Source organism: Cheilinus undulatus, linkage group 14 (assembly GCF_018320785.1).
Source record: "Cheilinus undulatus linkage group 14, ASM1832078v1, whole genome shotgun sequence".
In the NCBI taxonomy this organism is placed as follows: domain Eukaryota; kingdom Metazoa; phylum Chordata; class Actinopteri; order Labriformes; family Labridae; genus Cheilinus; species Cheilinus undulatus.
Window position 1 is genome coordinate 18,442,655 of NC_054878.1, and position 20,240 is coordinate 18,462,894.

Here is a 20,240-nt window from a genome sequence, read left to right on the forward strand (position 1 = left end):
CTCCCACCACCAAAAAAACATGCTCATTAGGTTAACTGATCACTTTTTCATTAATTCATTCAAGCTTTATTTGATCTCAAGATGCCATTGAGAGCATGCTCTCATTTTCAAATTTGAACTAAACTAAATTTGATTTAAACTTTAAATTGACCGTAGGTGTGAGTGTGAGTGTGTCTGCTTGTCTGTCTCTGTATGTCAGCCCTGTGATTGACTTGCGAACAGTCCAGGGTGTACCCCGCCTCTCACCCAATGACAGCTGGGATTGGCTCCAGCCCCCCATGACCCCCAACGATAAGCGGTATAGAAAATGCATGGATGGATCATTTAGCATGACTAAAAGTGAGCCAAAATTTAACTTCACTGTGTCCAAAAAAGCCAAAGAAGCAAGCTCTAATGGAATCCTCACTCCCTTTCCTCTTTTCTAATCCCCCCATAGATAGACTGAGAAGATGTCAGTTTGAAGATGCTGTTTATCTTTAACCACTCTTAAATCCAACCACCTTTTCTATTCTTTGCAATTATGTATAACTCAAACAGTCCACTTTGTGACAACAAGGCATTGTGGTCATCTTTCAGCACCCTGCAGCCACTCATACCTGCTACCAACTTTGTAATTACATGCAGAGAACACACACATGAAGGCAGGTTTACACACATATTCCCTCAGTTTCCTTTTCCCCCCTGCACCCACCTCCTTCACATGTGCCAGGATGTCATTAGATGAGAGAAAAATGACAGCTTTAATCAGAGGGTGTTTGCACCCAAGCAGGCGGGGTGAAGGCGGGCTGCACATGTACACATGCTGCGGAGAGAGTCCCACCCCTAAGTAGGTCATGCGCAGTGCAGAGTGGGGAGAGGGGGAGACTGGTTGTGGTGCATCTTTAGCCATCTGGTTGTGTTGGGCTGGATGTTTGCAATGTGAGACCAACAGAGAGAATGATGGGGAACAGAGAGAGAGAGAGAGAGAGACATGTTCAGAGAAGGTCACCTTTAGACGCTGTGCTCAGTGGGGGCTTCATCAGGCTCTGATGTACCACTCAAAACATTAGAAAGACAAAAGTCAAGAGCTCCTTCATCCCTGACTGACACACAGCATCATGTTCAGAGGCTCTTATTGTTATCTAGCTGATTGATTCAGTGCTTTACTCCAGTCTGGCATTTCCATTTTTTACTGCACACTCTCTCACAAAATAGTTCAATGATTTACTAAAATCTTAACATTGAGACAAATAACTGTTGTAAATACAGATGATGTAATGAAAAGAAACTTGTGGGACCTACAATCACTGTTATTGGATGTGAGTTTCCATGAAGCTAGGATGCATAAACCAGATGAACCAAAGACAGGACAACTTGGCAGTGGTCTGTGAAACTGAGGTTTTAAACAGCTTTGTAACAGAGCCTTTGCCACACTTCAATTACAGAAAAAAATCTATAGAATCTCAAGACATTCAGCTCCTAAAATCTTCCTTACTTGTCCATTCAGACATTTCCCTCACAGTGTGAAGCCTTACCTGTCAGACGGGAGTAAACATCTCAGGAGACAGGATATGATGTATAAAGGTTGGCATGGAAATGGCAGACGAAGCAACAGCATCCAGTGCTATCATGACAGCCGCACTGCTCCTTCCATCTTCACACTCGCTCCCAGTGAAATTTCCCAAGCATTTCCTGCTGCAATGTCAGAGCTTACTCTGACCTCACATGGAAATTTTGGGTTGCCAGTAAAAAAATCAGGGTAAAGTCAGGGATATGATCGCGGTCGTTGGGCACAGCAAAGTTGGTAAAGCAGGCGCCCATATACAAAGGCTGTAGTCCTCAATGTACTAGTCATAAGATCAATGTCCTGTCTCAGCGCTGTCTGGTGCATGTGTGTTACATAGTATGGAGATTGATAACCAACAAACTGCTCCAAAGAGTATTTTAAGTATTCAAACCATAGCTTTGTTAATTAGAATCTTGAGATGGATAATTGTTAGGGATGCATGATATTGGATTTTCGCTGATTTCCAATATGCCGATATTTTAAAACTCATTTTGGCTGATACCGATATTTAATTACATTTATTCCACTGTAAAAAAAACACCAATTCCATCCTGTACAGCAATATATTTTTTTTTGATACTGGTAGTCTATTTTTTAGAAACAGAAAAAACATTTGATTTTTATCAGAAATGAAGGATGTTTTTTTTTTTTCTTTCTTTTTTTCAAAAACAGCCATACCTAATGAAAAACTTACCGTGATGTCTTTGGGTTACATGTGCATTACATGCTACATGTATTTTTAACAGTACAGCCAAAGTCATCTGCATCTTTGAGGGCAATAAACAGCAGCAAAATAACCTGCTGACACTGAGCTCCACAATGCAAAAAAGAAATCGCTTATACATTTAGATTGATTCTCCTTATTACTCAGCCAGTTTGCAGGATGGCTCCCTGAGATACTCCTGACAAAGTGCTTTAAATAACAACAACAAAAAGACAGATTCTTAAATGCAAAAAATCTAGCTATAGTTCAAAGCTTAAATATGATTTTCAAATTTTTGAGACTCAAGATGAACAAAAGAAATAAAAATTCAACTGAAGTAGTTCTCCTGATTCTGCTTTAAACAGCACAAACTAACTAAGCAACCAAGTTTAATGGGCATTTCACTGTGAACAGCTCTGTAACAACCCAGTGAAACCCACATCTCCAATTCTGGAGACAGGGCACCTTCTTGCACAGCCAGCTGCAGGGGAGACTTGGCACACAGAAGTCCGTCATTGCTTTTGCCATGTTTCACGCAGTCACGCAGCACGACATGCACGTTCTTTTTCTCTATTTTCCATATCTAAAACATGTTATCAAAAGCGGCTGCAACTGCAGCTGCTGAGTGAGCACTCCTGTGAGTGTAGGGCAGGCTTTTTAAGAGTGAATCCTCATCTATCTACTGAGGCAGTGAGGCTCAACATGCTAATAGGACGAACACTTGATGTCATATATCTGTGGTGAAGTTAATATGTTTAGCTTTAATGAGGAGCTTCTCTACGTGACTGGAAGCGAAGTTTTGTAGTTCAGGTAAGGCTATAAGTGCCTGCTATAACGTATAACGTAGCGGGGCTTTAAATGCATCATTAGCTAGAACTTGTATAGAAGCCCGTATATTCTACCACACTGAAAGGCTGATTATCAAAAGCTATAAATTCAATGATTTTCCTGTTCAGCCTCTTACCTTTGGGTGGTCGCTGCTGTATTTTTTAGCTTTGTCTAATGACTTAAGTAGAGGCTGTTGATGAGTTTTCCTTGGCACAAAGTTTTTTCATTCTTTATCTTAAGAGAGTCCTTACAGTCATCAGGTTGACGGTTTTTTAGATGCAAAATTCGTGGTGTTAAAGGCGAGTTGTCACGCTCCTCGCATCACGTGTACTTTACAAGCAATGCAAACAGCTTCTTGTTCCCACATCTCAAACTTCTTCCACACAGCTGACATGTTGAGTTTGATGTTGGCGCACGTCCGGCGTCATTGCGTGTGCTTAATTATGACGTCACATTATCAGCCGTACAGATCAGCATAAATTTTATTATCGGTCGATACCGATAATTAACTTTTTAAGCTATTATCGGCTGATACTGATAGACTGCCAATAATATCATGCATCCTTAATCATTGTTGATATTTAAAGGAGACTACTTGATCAGATGTTAAATAAACCAGAAAATGGATCCATGCAAATGCTGAAAAACTCACTGCAGCCTGTAATTAGTCAGAACTCAGAGCTGGAAAGGCTCCACAGCCCAACCACAGATATACATAATCTACTTGATATAATATCGCTGTAAATTACTCTATAATGATGCATTAAAGTGTTATGAGGGCTCAGTAACAATCAGTTTTCGGCATTTTTTTGCATTGAAGCCCTCTCAAATTAAATGGGTGTGCAATGTCAGCTGAAGTGGAGAGAGGGCTGAAAATTGGGGAATGGAGAGAGCCGGATGGCAGTCCTTGACCTTCATTCTGTCTCCTCTTCTCTCCTCTCTCTCATTCTTGAATGAGCTTGTGAATAGTTTTTGAATGATTTGGGAATCGTCTCCGCCAGCACTGAGTTATTGGCTGCCATAACAATTGGAGAAGAGATGCAGAGGAATTCATCCCAGAGAATAGAGCCTTGTGGTTTTTAGCTTTCTCATTCAGCAGGACATCTGTATCCCTACTTTTTGTTGATTTATGACTTGAATTATATCCAGTCTTGGCCTTTCCCCATAGTTGGTCAATGAGCTTTTTTCCTGTTCTCTTTTAAGAAAGTAGTTTGTAGTAAAATATGAACTCCAGATCATCCACTCAGATCTCACAGATATTTTCGATTCCTCATATAGCTGACATAGCTGTATTGAGCGACGAGACTCTGACACCATTCATCTTAGCGGCTTTTCTTTTAATTACTGCTCTCCCGTGGGAGCCAGCTGGGTAGTTAAACAGAGAAATCAGCATTACAGCAATTATTGGCTCACAATGAAATGAATACAATCTTGTCATCTGTAATCATTGGGGGCGTCTATGCCTGGGAGAAAAACAGCTTCTACTTTTATTCCTACGTGAGGGAGATGGGATCCTCATCTACCTCTGAGGATTAAGGTTCCTATTCACAGCAAAATTTCAGGGTTCAGAGCCTTCAAATGTGTATCCATCTGCCTCCTTCCTCATTTTTAGTCACTATTGTAAGTTACAGATTAGCAGAGTAAGATATACAGTATCACAGCATGGGCAAGAAATAATAGTAGATGCTAAAATCTATGCCTATGGGTACAGTCTGGTGGGAAAAAGGATTGACACAACCCCGGTCGTGCTCTGGATGTCCTAACATACACTATATTGCCAAAAGTATTCACTCACCCATCCAAATAAATGAAACCAGGTGTTCCAATCACTTCCATGACCACAGGTGTATAAAATCAAGCACCTAGGCTACTGTTTCTACAAACATTTGTGAAAGAATGGGTCGCTCTCAGGAGCTCAGTGAATTCCAGCGTGGTACTGTGATAGAATGCCATCCGTGCAACAAGTCCAGTCGTGAAATTTCCTCACTCCTTAATATTCCACAGTTAACTGTCAGTGGTATTATAACAAAGTGGAAGTGATTGGGAACGACGGCAACTCAGCCACGAAGTGGTAGGCCACTTAAAATGATGGAGCGGGGTCAGCGGATGCTGAGGTGCATAGTGCACAGAGGTCACCAACTTTCTGCAGAGTCAATCGCTACAGAGCTCCAAATTTCATGTGGCCTTCAGATTAGCTCAAGAACAGTGCATAGAGAGCTTCATGGAATGGGTTTCCATGGCCGAGCAGCTGCATCCAAGCCATACATCACCAAGTGCAATGCAAAGCGTCGGATGCAGTGGTGTAAAGCACGCCGCCACTGGACTCTAGAGCAGTGGAGACGCATTTTCTGGGATGGCAAATCATGCTTCTGCATCTGGCAATCTAATGGATGAGTCTGGGTTTGGTGGTTGCCAGGAGAACGGTACTTGTCTGACTGCATTGTGCCAAGTGTGAAGTTTGGTGGAGGGGGGATTATGGTGCGGGGTTGCTTTTCAGGAGCTGCCATGCTCCCAACTTTGTGGTAACAGTTGGGGATGGCCCCATCCTGTTCCAACATGACTGTGCACCAGTGCACAAAGCAAGGTCCATGAGAGAGTTTGGTGTGGATGAACTTGACTGGCCTGCACAGAGTCCTGACCTCAACCCGATAGAACACCTTTGGGATGAATTAGAGCCAGGCCTTCTCGTCCAGCATCAGTGTATGACCCCACAAATAAGCTTCAGGAAAAATGGTTAAAAATTCCCATAAACACACTCCTAAACCTTGTGAAAAGCCTTCCCAGAAGAGTTGAAGCTGTTATAGCTGCAAAAGGTGGACCGACATCATATTAAACCCTATGGATTAAACATGGGATGTCACTCAAGTTCATGTGCAAGTCAAGGCAGGTGAGAGAATACTTTTGGCAATATAGGGTATTTCCAGGAGCATGGGATAATAATCTGTTAAAAAACATGGTTTGAAGTGAAATCACCTCTGAAAACTCAACCAGTGTCTGTTTTATGCCCTTTGGCAGTTTCTGAGCTGATATAAATTTGTTAAACATGTATTGGATTTTCAGCTGTGGTTTTCACCCACACATCTAAATTCAGGTGTAGTCTAGTTGGAAGGAAAGTTCTTACAACATTTTAAACTCTACTAATAATGTAGGTGTTGCATCAACTAAAATAGTTTCACATAGACTTAAGTTGTAACTGAAATACTACGCCTACCTCCCAATAGGTGTAAGGTCCTCTGTAATATTTGTCTTTCTTAATGATTGTTTTGAAAGGTAGGATTACTGGGAGGATGACGAGGAGTTTGGGATTTTACTGGCTGTTAGGTGTCTGCTTTCTGTTCTCTCTGATAGATTACATACGTTTGAAATGTATGATGACTTTCTTGGGATTTATGCGTTCATGTCCCTTGAGCAGGCATTACTCCCACTGTCAATTAAGTGCCATTAAATGACCTCATGTTGACAGTTTTGCGTCTCATAGTTGTTGTTTTACTTTAGCTGCAGGTTTAGGGTGTAGGCTTTAATTATCATTTTACCACAGTACTTTGAAATGTTTTTTATACACTTTCCTCACTGTTTCTTGTTTAATAGCCATTAGTCTGTGGAGCAACAATCCAACAAAAGAGAAACACTGTAACAAACACTGCATCAAAACATGTTTTTCACTATTTGGTCAAATAAAGTGAAAATGCCATTTGTGACATCTTTACAAACAGAACAGCAAATATCAACAACAAAACAATTTAAATCAAGAATCTAACTGTTAATAACAAAAAAAACGAAGCACTTAAGTATAAGAAAACAAAACATTGCATAGTAAAGCACAGCATAGCATGGTAAGGTGTGTTAAGCTATAGAATGGCATGATATTTCATATGATAGTGTAGAATAGCAAAGAATTACAGTATAGTATAGCATAGCATGGCATGGTATAGTATAGTAAGGTATAGTATAATATGGTATAGTAGAGTAAAGCGTAGCATAACATTACAAGGTATAGCATAGCATATTATAACACTGCATCACATTGCATAGTATAGTATGTCATTGCATAGCGTAGGCTAGTAAAGCATGGTACAGTATGTTAAGCTAGGATATGGTATGGTATATCATAGTGTAGCATAGAATAGTATGGGATTGAGTAGTATAGTATAATATGGTATGGCATGTCATAGTATATGATAGCAAAGCATAACAGCACAGTATAGCAGAGTAAATGATAGCATTGCATAATATACCATAGTATAGCATAGCATGGTTTGGTATGGTATATTACAGTATATTAGATTAAGCATAGCTTAACAAAGCAAAGCATAACATAGCATTGCATTGCATAATATAGCATTGTGTAACAAAGCATAGCATGATTTAGCACGTCATGGTATGGTATTTTATAGCATATTATAGGATAGTAGAGCATAGCATATTATAGCATAGCATTGCATTATATAACATACTATAACAAAGCTTAACATGGTATAGCATGATTTAGTCTGCTAAATTGTAGCATATTATAGCAGTGTAGAATATAGCTTAACAAAGCATAATATTGCATATTATAGCTTGACATGGTATAGCATGGGACGGTATGCTAAGATAGGGTATAGCATAACTTTGTATAGCATGGTAATCTTTACTAATTATAAGTGCTGGAGATTCAAACTTAATCAAAAACAACAGGGAAATCATCAAGAGTCTTGCTTTGGGGAGGTTTAAGAGTTGATGAGCCTACAAAGTTGTTTATATGTGCTGCCATACTGACACATTCTTCTCTTTCAAGTATTGACAACTTTGTTTTACATCATCAAATAAACTAGCTGTGTGAAAAATTCAAAGACTAGTGCTTCTTTTTTGTCCCGTCACCTTCTTGTCTGATGTGTATTTTCCTCCTTCCACAGCTTCAGGGCGATCTGGACCAGGAGTACCAGGACAAATTTAGACGACTACCTGTGGAGATCCAAGAGTTTGTTCAGGATAGTAGCAAGGCCAAACTCACTGACGACGGCAACCACGGAAACCTTGTTTCCTCCTCAACATCGGAGAAGCTCAACCACAAGGCATCTCAGTCAGAGGATGACATGGAGGAGGGCTCCTCGGAACGAGTTTACGACACACCTCTTTAGAGATTTTACCTCTGCATTTTTCTTCACACTGGGACTCTGATTGGTGGATTTGTTTGCAGACACAAACTTGGATTAAACTGCATCGACTTTGGTCCTGCTTTTAACCGATGGGAGATGAAATCTGAGCCTGGACTGGTGAGTAGAGGTCCTCTCTGCGTGGAGTGCCGTCCTGTCTGGAAAACCGTCTGATGTAAAAAGTGACTTTTGTGTATTTATATGTCACCTTTATGTTGTCGTCTCTTTTGGTACGGCCACAGGATGTGTCATGAAGCACTGTTTGTAGGAAATAACTTACTTGAACTATTGTACAGAAGGATTCACTTTTTATTTTATTTTTATTTTGAATCATGATGTTGTCTGTTGTGGTGTCAAGTGAGGGATGGTGCCAAGGTTTGAATTCACTGATATGAAGGTGGAGTCAGTTCTACTGTAATGAAACCACTGCATATTCAGCATTTGAGGCTTCCATCTTTATAAGATTTAGACTCACCCTTAAAATACATATTTGCACTGACGGCGCTCGACGTAACTATGTAACTCTTTTACTTTAACCCAGAGGCACTGGTGGCTTGCTGGTTCTCCTTTTTGTTCTCACAGAACTAAGCTATGTGTTGCTGCTATTTAATTTTAAAACTCATAATTTTTTAACCATTACTTAATTTGTATGAAACTCACAGTGCTCGATTATTCATCTTTTTACTAGTTTCCATTTTTGGGGGCATTTCTGTCTGCAGAAGAGGTGAAAGGAAAGCATATTGTACAGTACGTGCATGTATTTGAACAACTGTAAATGTTAAGTAGCTCTGTAGCAGAGAAGTTTATTAAATGTAAATCTATTTTTTTCTCTGAAACGTTTAAACAAAACCTGCTAAACAATTAGGACCCGAGACATCACTGTGGCATCAGATGGCGATTTTTCAGTCTAATGGAAGCTGCCTGAGCTGACAGGTTTTATTTTTATCTTTGTTCCCTTGTAATTAAACAGATAAAAGCAGGATACAAACAGAAAAAGAGGCTCCTGCTGCAGTTTTAGAGATGCAGCCTTTCCTCTGCACTGGTTCATTGTGTTCTTACAGGGAAGAGTTTGAGCAGCTCCACAGTACACAGAGCAGCTGTCTTGGACTAGAGGAAATATGTCGGCCAACTGGCTTTATTCTCACCCAAAATATGAAGCTGTTGGAATCAGAAAACTAGTTCAGTTCTGTTAAACAGTCCCCAAACGCTTTGTTTATATCTGACAAACACCAGCGTTAACATTGTGGCAGAAACAACAGGACTATTTCCTCTTTAACTAAGAAACTGTGCCCATTCATGTACCGCTAGGAAGTGTTTTTGACTTCCTAACTGTCCAGTGCCATTTCACTCACGGGTCATTTGATATGAAATCATATTTCAGCTGTAAAAAGTTGAAAGTGTAGGATTACCTAACATGTAAGTACAAACTACTTTTTAAAACGATGATATTGATGTGACAGTCCTGTGCCTTTTGAATAGGTTTGCCTTGTTTGATGTTGAATGTGTGAACTGCATCATTGTTTATATTGCCATTATATTCTACTATATGAAGCCGTCTGATATTGACTAGACCGTGTGCACTTTTTAAAGTACAGTACCACTACTGAGTAATGCTTGTGATGAGCAGTATTTGACATGTTTGTGTCTCATGAGAAATGCGAGACATCCTTCTTTTAAGTCTTGAACCCCTTTATTTAAAAACCCCTCCTTGACAAATTACATGTATGCACTCTGCAAATGTAAATGTATGTATGACATAAAGTATAAAACATGGAGTTGATTTAAAAAGATATAGTGTAAAAGGACTTTGCCTGTAATTAAATAAATGTGGCTATTATTGTACTTTGCTGAAGTGGAGTTGTGTGTCTTTTCATTTGTCCAAACTTAAATTGTCCTTTCACTTTCATTTTGACATCTTGAATGTTTATGTATTATGAGTTTTTTTCAATTATTTGTCATGTATGCATCACTTGCTTGTCTTTATTTTCTTTTATTCCCATAACCTTTTGTGTCAAATTAACGATCAGTGTGTCAGAATGTGAAATGTTCTTACTTTTGTTATTCAGTCTTTAATTGTGGGTTATGTCTATTACTTGTCATTGTGTTGTCATGGCTTTTATTTCACTTAAAGTGTAGATATCAGTGTTTTTATTGGTCTCTGTAGCATAAAAGCAACACAATAATGGTGAAAGTTAGGAATGACAGTTGACTGAAAAGACTGTGAAACGTATCATATGCAAGTTTCGATCCAGTCTCTTAGACCCAAAGAAACTCTTTCAGTGTTACCCTCCTCCCTCACCCCTCCCTCAGACCAAGGGTAGTGATTTATCAGACTAATCTCCATCCAGATATGAAGCTCAAAGTTAATTTGTCTATTGTTTCTTTGAAGTATTTTGGACCAAAGAAAGTCTTTTATTTTGATTCTAGAGTCCACTGGTACTCCTTGAAAAGTAATCTTGCAATGACATGGCACCATTGTATCTCTACAAACACTGTCCCTGAGTATGAAAGGCCATTTCTCTTCCCCTTTGTTCTGACAGGGCTAAATGTTGGAGAGGGAGGTTCTAGGTGAAAACTAAAAACACCTGAAACATGTCAGTGCCCTTAGTGAAACATAAGCTGAAAGAAGCACTTTCATGCAGGTGTGGACAAGGGGCTGAGAACAACAAACCCAGAGGGAGTTTGACTTTACACATTTTTTAAAGAAAATCAATACAAAATATAATCTGCTTGAAAGTGACGTGTTATACTTTTGAAAATTGTAAAGTATACGACTGCACTTAAAGCTCCTGTGAATTTTTGCACGTATCAACTTTGGCGCCCCCTGTGGACTTATATCATGTGCTGTTGATCTTGTCCTAAGCATGTATAGAACATGTTTCCTGACAAAAGCACCCCATCCTTCCTTTTATTAAATATCCCTTAACATCACCCACATGTCATAATTTAAAGAGCTCTGGCGCACAGGCCAAAACCTCATATCTCCATTATTCATGATTTTGAAGTTTTATTCAAAAATCAGTGGAATTGATCACCCTACACATCTGTCAGTGGGTTATAACTTCTTTCAAAGCAAGGGTCAAAAAGGGTAAAAAAATGCTGACTATAGTCATTCACTGTTGAATTAATCAAGAAATACAGTGGTTTTTTTTCATTCTCTGAAAAGTGGTGATTTTGAAGATAAAATGTACAGGCCAAGCCATAGGTAGTTTTAGCTGTGCACTGTTATGCACCATAGACCAGTGTTTGCTGCCCTTTTTTCCTTGGAGCCCCCCTACCTGTATCTAAGAAAAGGTGAGCTCCCTGAGACCTTGCAAATAAATAATCAAAACATATCAGTTTATACGTGAAAATCTAATTTTGACATCCTTAAGAACATACAAAGCCTTATGCCCCCCTGAGATCTGTGATACCCCTCCAGGGGGTCCTGGACCCCAGGTTGGGAACAAATACCATGGACTGTGTAAATAACTGAATGTCTGAGTGATGTCACCCATTTGATTTCTGAAGCCTTTTGTAAGCCAATCTGTGGCTAACCTTGCAGAGTATATATTGGCCAGATTCCATTTCTGTCCTCGGGCAAATCCATCTTGCAAAGCTCTAATCTGAAACAACTGTGACAATACTGTGTGCGCCCATGAAGACATGAACCATTCTGGCCAAAGTCATTTCAACATAGATTTAAACATGTTTATTTTCTGTTATAAAAATCTGCATTTGAATGACAAAGATGGTGTAACAGTTAGGTCCAACCCTATGTGGGGAAGCTAGGCTCCCAAGCAGGCAGGGCAAGTTCAGATCCTGCCTATGGCTCCTTTCCTGTATGAAACTCCCTGCCCTCTCTAAATAAAGGGGAAAAATACATCTTATTACATCTTAAAAAAAAAAAAACAGCCTTATTGCATGAGTGTGCATGTGACTTCAGGTGCTTATGCAGCCAGCCTCAAGTGCTCACTTGTGGAACTCTACCCCCCACCACTTCCACATTGGTTTCATTCTAACACCTTGTCTGTCACCTACCCCATGGCAGGTGGTAAAAATAATAATCAGTCTTCTCCCTGATGGGTTTGTCTGCTTCTGTAGCTCATATCAGGGCATTTTTGTCACTTCCAGCCTGTTTCATTACCAGCTCTAAGTCCTCACAGGAGCTTTACACACAAGCAGGCATGTGTGGGGACAAGGGCATGTATGTGCCATATGTATGTAGGTGAAAGAGTGTGTATGGTATACTGTATGTCTCTCTCAGGGTTAGGGGGAAGTAGGGGAAGCCTGGTTGACCTACTTACAGTTATCACCTTAGTGACTATTTGTTTGAAATAGCTCTAAGAGGAGCATGGATTTGATCACTCCCATGATTGGATCACTGGCCACCACCTTCAAGATTGAGAAACACATAAGTGAGTCATGCACATTAGCTTGAATGTTGTTACTACGCACTAACATAATTTCGAATTGCAGGTGCATTATTATATTTTCAAGCATGCTTGTGTTGTAATCCTGGGCCTAAAAAATCCAATCAACTATTTATTTAATTTTCTGTTGCCTTTTGCATTAAATGTTATTTGACTGTGAAAGGGGATGTTACTGTGAACCACTTTTGCATGCATGGCCAGTGATAGCACATTTTTAATCTTCAACACAAAGCTGTTACTCATTGTGTGAGTGTCAGCAGCATGTGCATGTTATTATTTGGTGTAAAAGCACACTATAACCTCACAGCTTGAGCTTTAAAGTGTGATTTCTAAGCTGTGTGTAGCTGTGTGTTTTGTGACTTTCCAGATTGCATAAACACTGTATCCTTCTCAGTCTCAGCTCCTCAGCAGAATCCCAACAGGCAACAGGAGATAAGACAAGCCCGCTCCTCCATAACAGCCAGTGTGACCATTCAGAGGCCTCCATGCATACCGGCAACTAGGAAGTGAGCTAATTAACCCCGAGTTCAGGACGGAAGGAGGGCGGCTTTTTAATAAGATTCCCTGGGTTATATAAACAGCGACGCCCTCCCAAACTCCCAGGAATATTATCACCCTGCGTCTGTCCATCTGCTGCGGGGATGAAGAGGAGGATGAATCCTGTAACTGGGCTGTAATGAGGAACTCCAGGACAGCAGAAGAGGAAAGGACCATAGGGTGCAGCTTGGAAGGTACAGTAACAGGACACGCTCATACATGCATGGACACAGTAGTAAAATCATGGTGCTTAAATCCAATCCCAGCCCTCTGCACTTTGCATGGAATTTCTCACATAATCCAATCTTAATCCTAACACTTATATGTAACTCTAAAGTAATTCTTGCAATAAACCTTAAATATAATTCTAATATCATCCATAAACCTCTGACCTATAACCTTAAACAGCTTTCCGGGTAAAAGAGGGATGAGGAAACTTTTCTTCGAAGGAATTCCCTTAACCTTCTTTCACCATATCTTTCAATTATTTTTCAGTTTCTTGACAGTAGCGCTGCCCATCTAATGCAACAGTAACACTAAGACTGCTCCTTTTGCCAACCTACTTGACAAAAAATGATTTGGATTTGGATAATCCAGTCTTTGTAAAGACATATTTTTAAGACTGTGCCAGTAGAAGATGCATTTTCCTTCTAATTTTACTGCAGGTTTAATTTAGTTTTTTTGTTTATTGTCCCAGGAAATGATGACGCAATAATTTCATCAAAAAGAGGTTGACTTTTAAAGGGTGTTCCATCGATTTTAGAACTGAGCATCAGTTCATTCCTAAAATAACCCCTATGATGTCATCAGGCTTACTTTGGGTTGCTGTGGAGACTGCAGATAACTAAAAACAAATCCTGAGCACTGAGATTGTTATACAGGGACAGGGAGGGTATGGTGCGTTATGGCAATGGTAGGAATGTGTGACCTTGGTCCTCACTGGAACTAATTAGTCAGGAGCTCTGCTTGCAGCATGTGGCTACTGTGACCATTCTTTTAAAGCCCCCAAATCTTAGAGACGTGCTGAGCGGTATCATTGGAATAGACCAGTAATGATGAACAGCTTCTGAATTTCAACAAAACATGCATTTCATGTCACTACAGCTCCAAAAGAGCAATGTCTTTCTCTTTTAACGTATGCAGTCATGTTTAATGTCATCCTGTTACTAGAATACACCAAAATCAATTGCATAAGTGCTACTGTACTAAAAACTGGTAGGACAGATAAATGAAATCCTTTATTGATTACAAAATAAGGTTGGACAACCCTTTGTTTCGAATATGAATTAATGTTATGATAATAGTAATGGTATTATCCTGTAGCTGTGTAGGGATTGCTTTTCAGAGGTAAGGTTGATCAGTTCTTCATACAGGCAGCGAATTCCATCCATTCATGCATCAATGCATTATCTATACTGCTTGTGCCATTCAGGGCCACGGGGGGGCTGGAGCCAATCTCAGTTATTATTGGGCGAGAGGCAGGATACACCCCAGACTGGTTACCAGTCAATTACATGGCTGACGGACAAGCAGATAGTCACACCTACAGACAGTTTAGAGTCACCAGTTAACCTAACCAGCATGTCTTTCAACTGTTGGAGTAAGTACCGGCAGAGAACCCACACAGATGTGGGGGAGTCCATGCAAACTCCGTACAGAATGACCTTGTCCAGGCCTGTCCCACAGAAACGGCTAGGCCGCCGAAAAGCCAAGTAAACGTGCTAAGATTAATACAGGTATGTTATTGTTAGCATTGGTGCTGGCCACCTATCTTGCTTTCAACTTCGTTTTGGTGCTAAATAGATCTTAATAAGTAAGTTTGGGTTCATAAGTTCCCTTGAAAGTTGTCACAGTTTCTTTTCTTTCTGTGCAAGTCATGGCTGGATTTTGAAGTCTGACTAAAAGCTACTTTATGTAGAATTCAATCATGTCCAATTTGTAAAGGAACACATGATTTGCGATTATAAATATTTGTTTCTATTAGCAGTTATCAATGTGCACTTATAGCCATCAGCTATAAGGATCCCCCAACTCTTCCAAGGGCCTAGGTGGAAAGCATCAAGCAGGAACAGCATCTGTTCCTGCCTTTCCTGTGCCTACAAGGACACCCTGAGCAAAGTAGGCATCTTTTACAACAGAATGACATTGATTAAGTCAGAAGCAGAATAAAGGAGGAGCTGAGGTGGAGGAGGGTTGCAAAAAGCGGCTTGCAGAGAGAGCAGCAAATCACAGACAAGCAAGAGCAGCTTGAACAGGGCAGCATGAGTGCCATTAGCCAATAGTGAATCAGCTGGGCATCAGCTGATCTCAATTGTATGACAATGCTTATCTCTATGCTATGTTTTTTGCAGTGAGGTGTATTTATTAATTGTAAAAATACTATTCCTGTGTTTCTTACATTACCTGAAATATTTCCTACATTTTTTTAAACCAGAAACATTCTTAATTTTTATAATTTTCTGCCTTCATATGGTAGCTGCAAAGAGCATCACAAACCCAGAAGGGCACTATGTACTGCTTTTTCTCCCTCATATTGGGTTAACTGGATAAAATCAAAGTTAGTTTACAATCTAGTAAATTCACTATATGGCATGCCACTTTAATTAACAGAGTCCTCAATTCAAAATTTGAAGTAAACAGTGGAGATAGGTGGAGCTCAGCAAGGCTAGACTCTTTTCGTCATATTTTACTATTGTTTTGATCTGGTGGTAGAATTTTTACACACTGTGCATTTAACGAGACAAATGGTTTAGTCCACTTGGTCTGCCCACAATTTGAAACAGGATGTTTTACTGGTGCAACAACAAATAAAGTGTGTGTTTGTGATAAGAATGGAGAGTATATAGGTTTAGACGAATTATGGTTATTGCAGCTTAACTTAATGAAGGGCTGGGTTTATTTACTGACCTTAATGGGCTTACCCATGCAGCTAGACCCCATGAAGTTCACCCCCTTTATGAATGGCCTTGTCCCTGTCCGATTTAAGTCAGGAATTTCTTGAGGCAATAGCACTAACCATTGCCCTGCTTAATCATCATGTTTTGAAAGAAAAAAGATTTCAATAATTTCAAGGTGAAAATGATTAGAAAAAATGCAACTAAGATAAACTCTGTTTAATAAATAAATAAATAAAAACTGCTGAATATCTGTAGAGGTAGTACTATCACACGCAGAGATGCCATAGTTAGAAGCAGAGTCATAGTCACACAGTAGCCTGTGTTTGAAATACAGAGCAGTATTACTGTGGCTTCACACAGGGAGGAGGGGGAGCCACTGTTGTCTTTTTCAACGCATGGCGGCGGCTACAGTAGTCAGCTGTTAGAAAAGCAGGGAGGAGCTGGATCTGGTTCTGCTGGATGACTCACTCTGTCAGCCCTAGTAGGTAGGCTCATTCACTCACATACACACGCACGCGCTCAGTCAGTCACTCACGCGCAAGCACGTTTTAGTGGTGGGTAGGGAGCGCGCGCTGCTTGGCTGAAGAGGGGTTCCTAATCAAAGCGCATCAGGGCCGTTCAGTCTCCACTGGAGGGCGATTGGTACAAGAGCACCGGGACACTCCGGCAGCAGAGAGAGACACAGCAGACAGTCGGAGGGAGAAGGGACACAGACAGGCAGCCACACTGAGAGAAAACCCCAGACCCGGACCCTGCAGAGCATCTTTTCTTTCCGCCGTTGGATTAAACCCGTCCTGACCTGTCCCTAACACCGAAATCACGTAAGAAACAAACACGCCGCTATCTGAAATGTCTCTGATTGCTGCGAACGGAATATTAAGAGTTATTGTGCAGACCACAACGTTAAAACAAGACTATACTGCTCTCAAAATAACGCTATATCAGCTGTTTTGTTGCTGCTGTTGAGACCAGACCTTTCATTTAAACTCCATCACGTTACAAATCCTGCTCGCATCATTCAGACATCGCACATCCTCTGCCTGCCTCACTCCGTCTCTCGGTCTCACACATACACAGCTGGAGACAGTAGCCTGTGCTAGCTAGCTAGCCAGACGCATTAAAATGAGCATTTATCAATTTGATATTGCATTTACTCTCGCTTTGCTCGTCGTACTACCTTCTTTCTCGGATAAACACGGTACAAGAGAGGCTCACTGCGGCTCAAGAACTTGCTGAAATGCGGCGGTTATTGATGTTTCCAACGGCTGGGAGGTTAGCCGTTGCAGCTAGCTGTAGCGGGACAGATAAGAAGGCAGCCGGCCGATGACAGGCACACTGCACACAACTGCACTCTCACCATAAAAGTCAACCGACAGAGCCACCTAGCATGCCTTTGAATGTGGGATATTTGGACAGATGTGTTTGCGTTGTGGTGTTCTTCACTTTAATGTGTGTATCCTGTTCCCCGGCAGATAATTTTATTATAATGTTGATTTAATCTGTTGAACTGGTGCAGTCAATAACTGCTGCTGTCAGACGGAGAGGTAGCAAAGTGAATGTGGGTGCTGCAGCTGCCGTGCATGCAGACATCCTAGACTGCAAGGTGTCATTGAATCACTGCCAGGGCAGTCTTAAAGTACCAAAAATCACAAAAACAGTGCATCTAACACCTTTATTCAATGTCATACAGTCCTTTAATTTAATAGGTGAAAACTAGAATATGAAATAGTGTCAATTTTCCTTTATAATCATCTTTTTTTTTCTGTTTAGTCTGTCTAGTGTGTTTAATCCTTTCAGAAGAAATGAAGAAATGTCAAAGTTATAGAGGATAAAATTTCAGTGTTGATGCCTTGACATTGACTGGAGGTTAAACCAATGTCACTATCCACCTGCAGCTTCTCTGTTTTATTTAGGGTAAAATACATAAAAACTGACATTCTTCTCTGACAGTACAACAAATGCCACCATTCCTGAATTTCATGGAGTCAGACAGATGGTTCCTATTATCAAAACCTGTTTTATCACACACACCCAGAAGGCAGACAGTGTTATTTGTTTAGGGATAACCTGTGGGTAACTCCATAGGCTTATTTGCAGTGCAAATAGCCCATAATGTATAATTTAGTTTAAGGTTTCTGCTTGGCTTAACATACTGAAAAAATATCTGATAAATGTGTATATATGGGACCTTAGGAGACTTGTTGCATCCTCTGTGCCACCTGTTCACACACTACCATGCTCTGCTCACCAATGAATTATCTTTATTTGCCTAGGAGCCATATTTTTAATTGTAAAATTCAGCAAAGCTGTTTATGTTATAAGTAGCTTCACCACTGTATCCAGTATCTCACTTTCCTTTCACTGAACAAACGTTTTTTTCCCCCACCTCTCCTTTCAAAGTGTCCTCTGCTGCTCATGAAAGATCGCTACTGTTATGTAAAGAAAAACAAATTGTGCTCCGGCTTATTGACACTGCGACGTAGACGCTCCACTGGTGATTACACAGGCAAACATCACCCTCCCGCACACAGTGACAATCCCTTACCTGTGGCTTAAAGCTGGCCTGGGAGGCATTGTGATGAATAGACATGGACTAAGAAGCTTAAAGGCTAACTGGGGGTGTGCAGGTGTGTTTTTTAAAATTATTTTCCTCCTTTAACTATATGACTGTCAAAGTGTGATATCTATCAGTGAACTCATTGGTCAGTGCCTTTGACGGATGTTATTTTCAGGAGGTGCTGCATTGTATGTTGTTGTATGTTTATTTAATGATGAGATGGCTGTGTGATAAAAGCTTAAATGGCAATGCTTTTTATTTTTTGTGGTTGTGATTATTGCTCTTAATTATTACTTTTTATGTGAAGCATAAAAGTAACTGCACTTTTGGCAAACTATGATTAACCTTTTCATATCAAGCCGCTGAACAACCTTTATTACAGCCCAAATTTAATTTCGCTATCAGTGGTGTTCTGTAGTATTCTCTAGAGAATTTGTCTATTTTGTGAGAGCACACTGTCCCACTTTTGAGAATTTTCCTGGCTAACTCTGATTCTCTCTTAGCTTAAAGCTCCTGAGGGGAGTTTTTACATGGTTATGAAACAGACTGGAATTAACACTGATGTTTCTACAAGACCTGAAGTTGCAAATAAGCCCATCAGGAATGAGACTGATTACTTCTTTGTTGTAATTTGTGATGGCTAAAACTGCTGTCATGAGGTAGGTACTGGATGAAATGATTGACAAAGCAGTGCAAAATGGCTTTTGTTGACATTTTCTGTAACAAAGGTTGCAGGAAGGTTAACAGTAGACAGTATTAAAAAAAAACGTATAAGATTAGTAGAAATCTTTTTTTTTTCATATGGATAGGAATCAGCTCAGAGAAAAGAAGTGCCACTTTGTCCACAGTAGAGCTGAACGATTTTGAAAAAATATTGAATTCAGGGCTGCTCAATATTGCGTTTTTGCTTTCATCTAATATGCCTATATATATATATATATATATATATATATATATAAATATATATATATATATATGCTATATATATTTATATATTGCCAAGATCAGGAATTGATCTAGCGACCAGTGTGTCAAGGACTATAGCCTCTGTATATGGGTACCTGCTCTACTAACTAAGCTAAACTTGTGCCCCTGATTTGCTGATATTTACAAAATAATTCCAGTAGTTACTGTTAGTAATACTGATATTCATCTGTAGTTCAGACCTAAAATTTCAGCCATTAAAACACACGATTTTAAAGTTTGAGGAGGAACAAATGAACAATTTCCAGTCCTTTAAACACACTTTAAAGAGTAAGGAATAATAATGAATAAAGGAAAACATATCAGCTGGTAAAGGTCTGTTGGTCCAACATAAAACTTCACTCATATGTGTCAAACAGCCAATATTTACACCTGATATAGGCAGATTTTTACAGCCAAAATATCGGTTGTAAATATTGGCAGAAATGTTCATATTTTTCAATACAAAAAATAATTTTTCAAGCCAATAACTGCCAATACCAATATCATGCCAATAGTGTGCATCCCTATTTGAATTGCGATTATTTTGACTTATACTGCAATTTTGCTTTCATTAGTGATATAGAATAGTGACAGTATTTTTTTTTAATCTTTATTCTTTTTTTATTTAAAAAAAAAAACATATTAAATAATAATTTAAT

The 20,240-nt window shown here is 39.8% G+C and overlaps 2 protein-coding genes across 5 annotated transcripts in view; both read left to right on the plus strand.

Moving 5' to 3' along the window:
* The window catches only part of LOC121521733 (1-phosphatidylinositol 4,5-bisphosphate phosphodiesterase beta-1), a 226,430-nt gene extending 216,397 nt beyond the window's left edge, over positions 1-10,033 (plus strand). Inside the window, exon 33 of one of the 2 annotated variants that reach the window (XM_041805887.1) lies at positions 7,973-10,033. In XM_041805887.1, coding sequence (XP_041661821.1) covers positions 7,973-8,197 — 225 coding nt within the window. In that variant the 3' untranslated portion in view covers positions 8,198-10,033. The remainder of the gene's footprint in view (positions 1-7,972) is intronic. The other variant, XM_041805888.1, reaches the window with a different exon arrangement.
* Positions 10,034-16,648: 6,615 nt separating this feature from the next.
* Positions 16,649-20,240, plus strand: part of LOC121521920 (1-phosphatidylinositol 4,5-bisphosphate phosphodiesterase beta-4-like) — a 109,696-nt gene continuing 106,104 nt past the window's right edge. For 2 of the 3 annotated variants that reach the window (XM_041806128.1, XM_041806127.1), the window contains exon 1: positions 16,650-16,879. The gene's annotated coding sequence lies outside the window, so the exon portion shown is untranslated. Of the gene's footprint in view, positions 16,880-20,240 lie in introns of all 3 variants that reach the window. The other variant, XM_041806129.1, reaches the window with a different exon arrangement.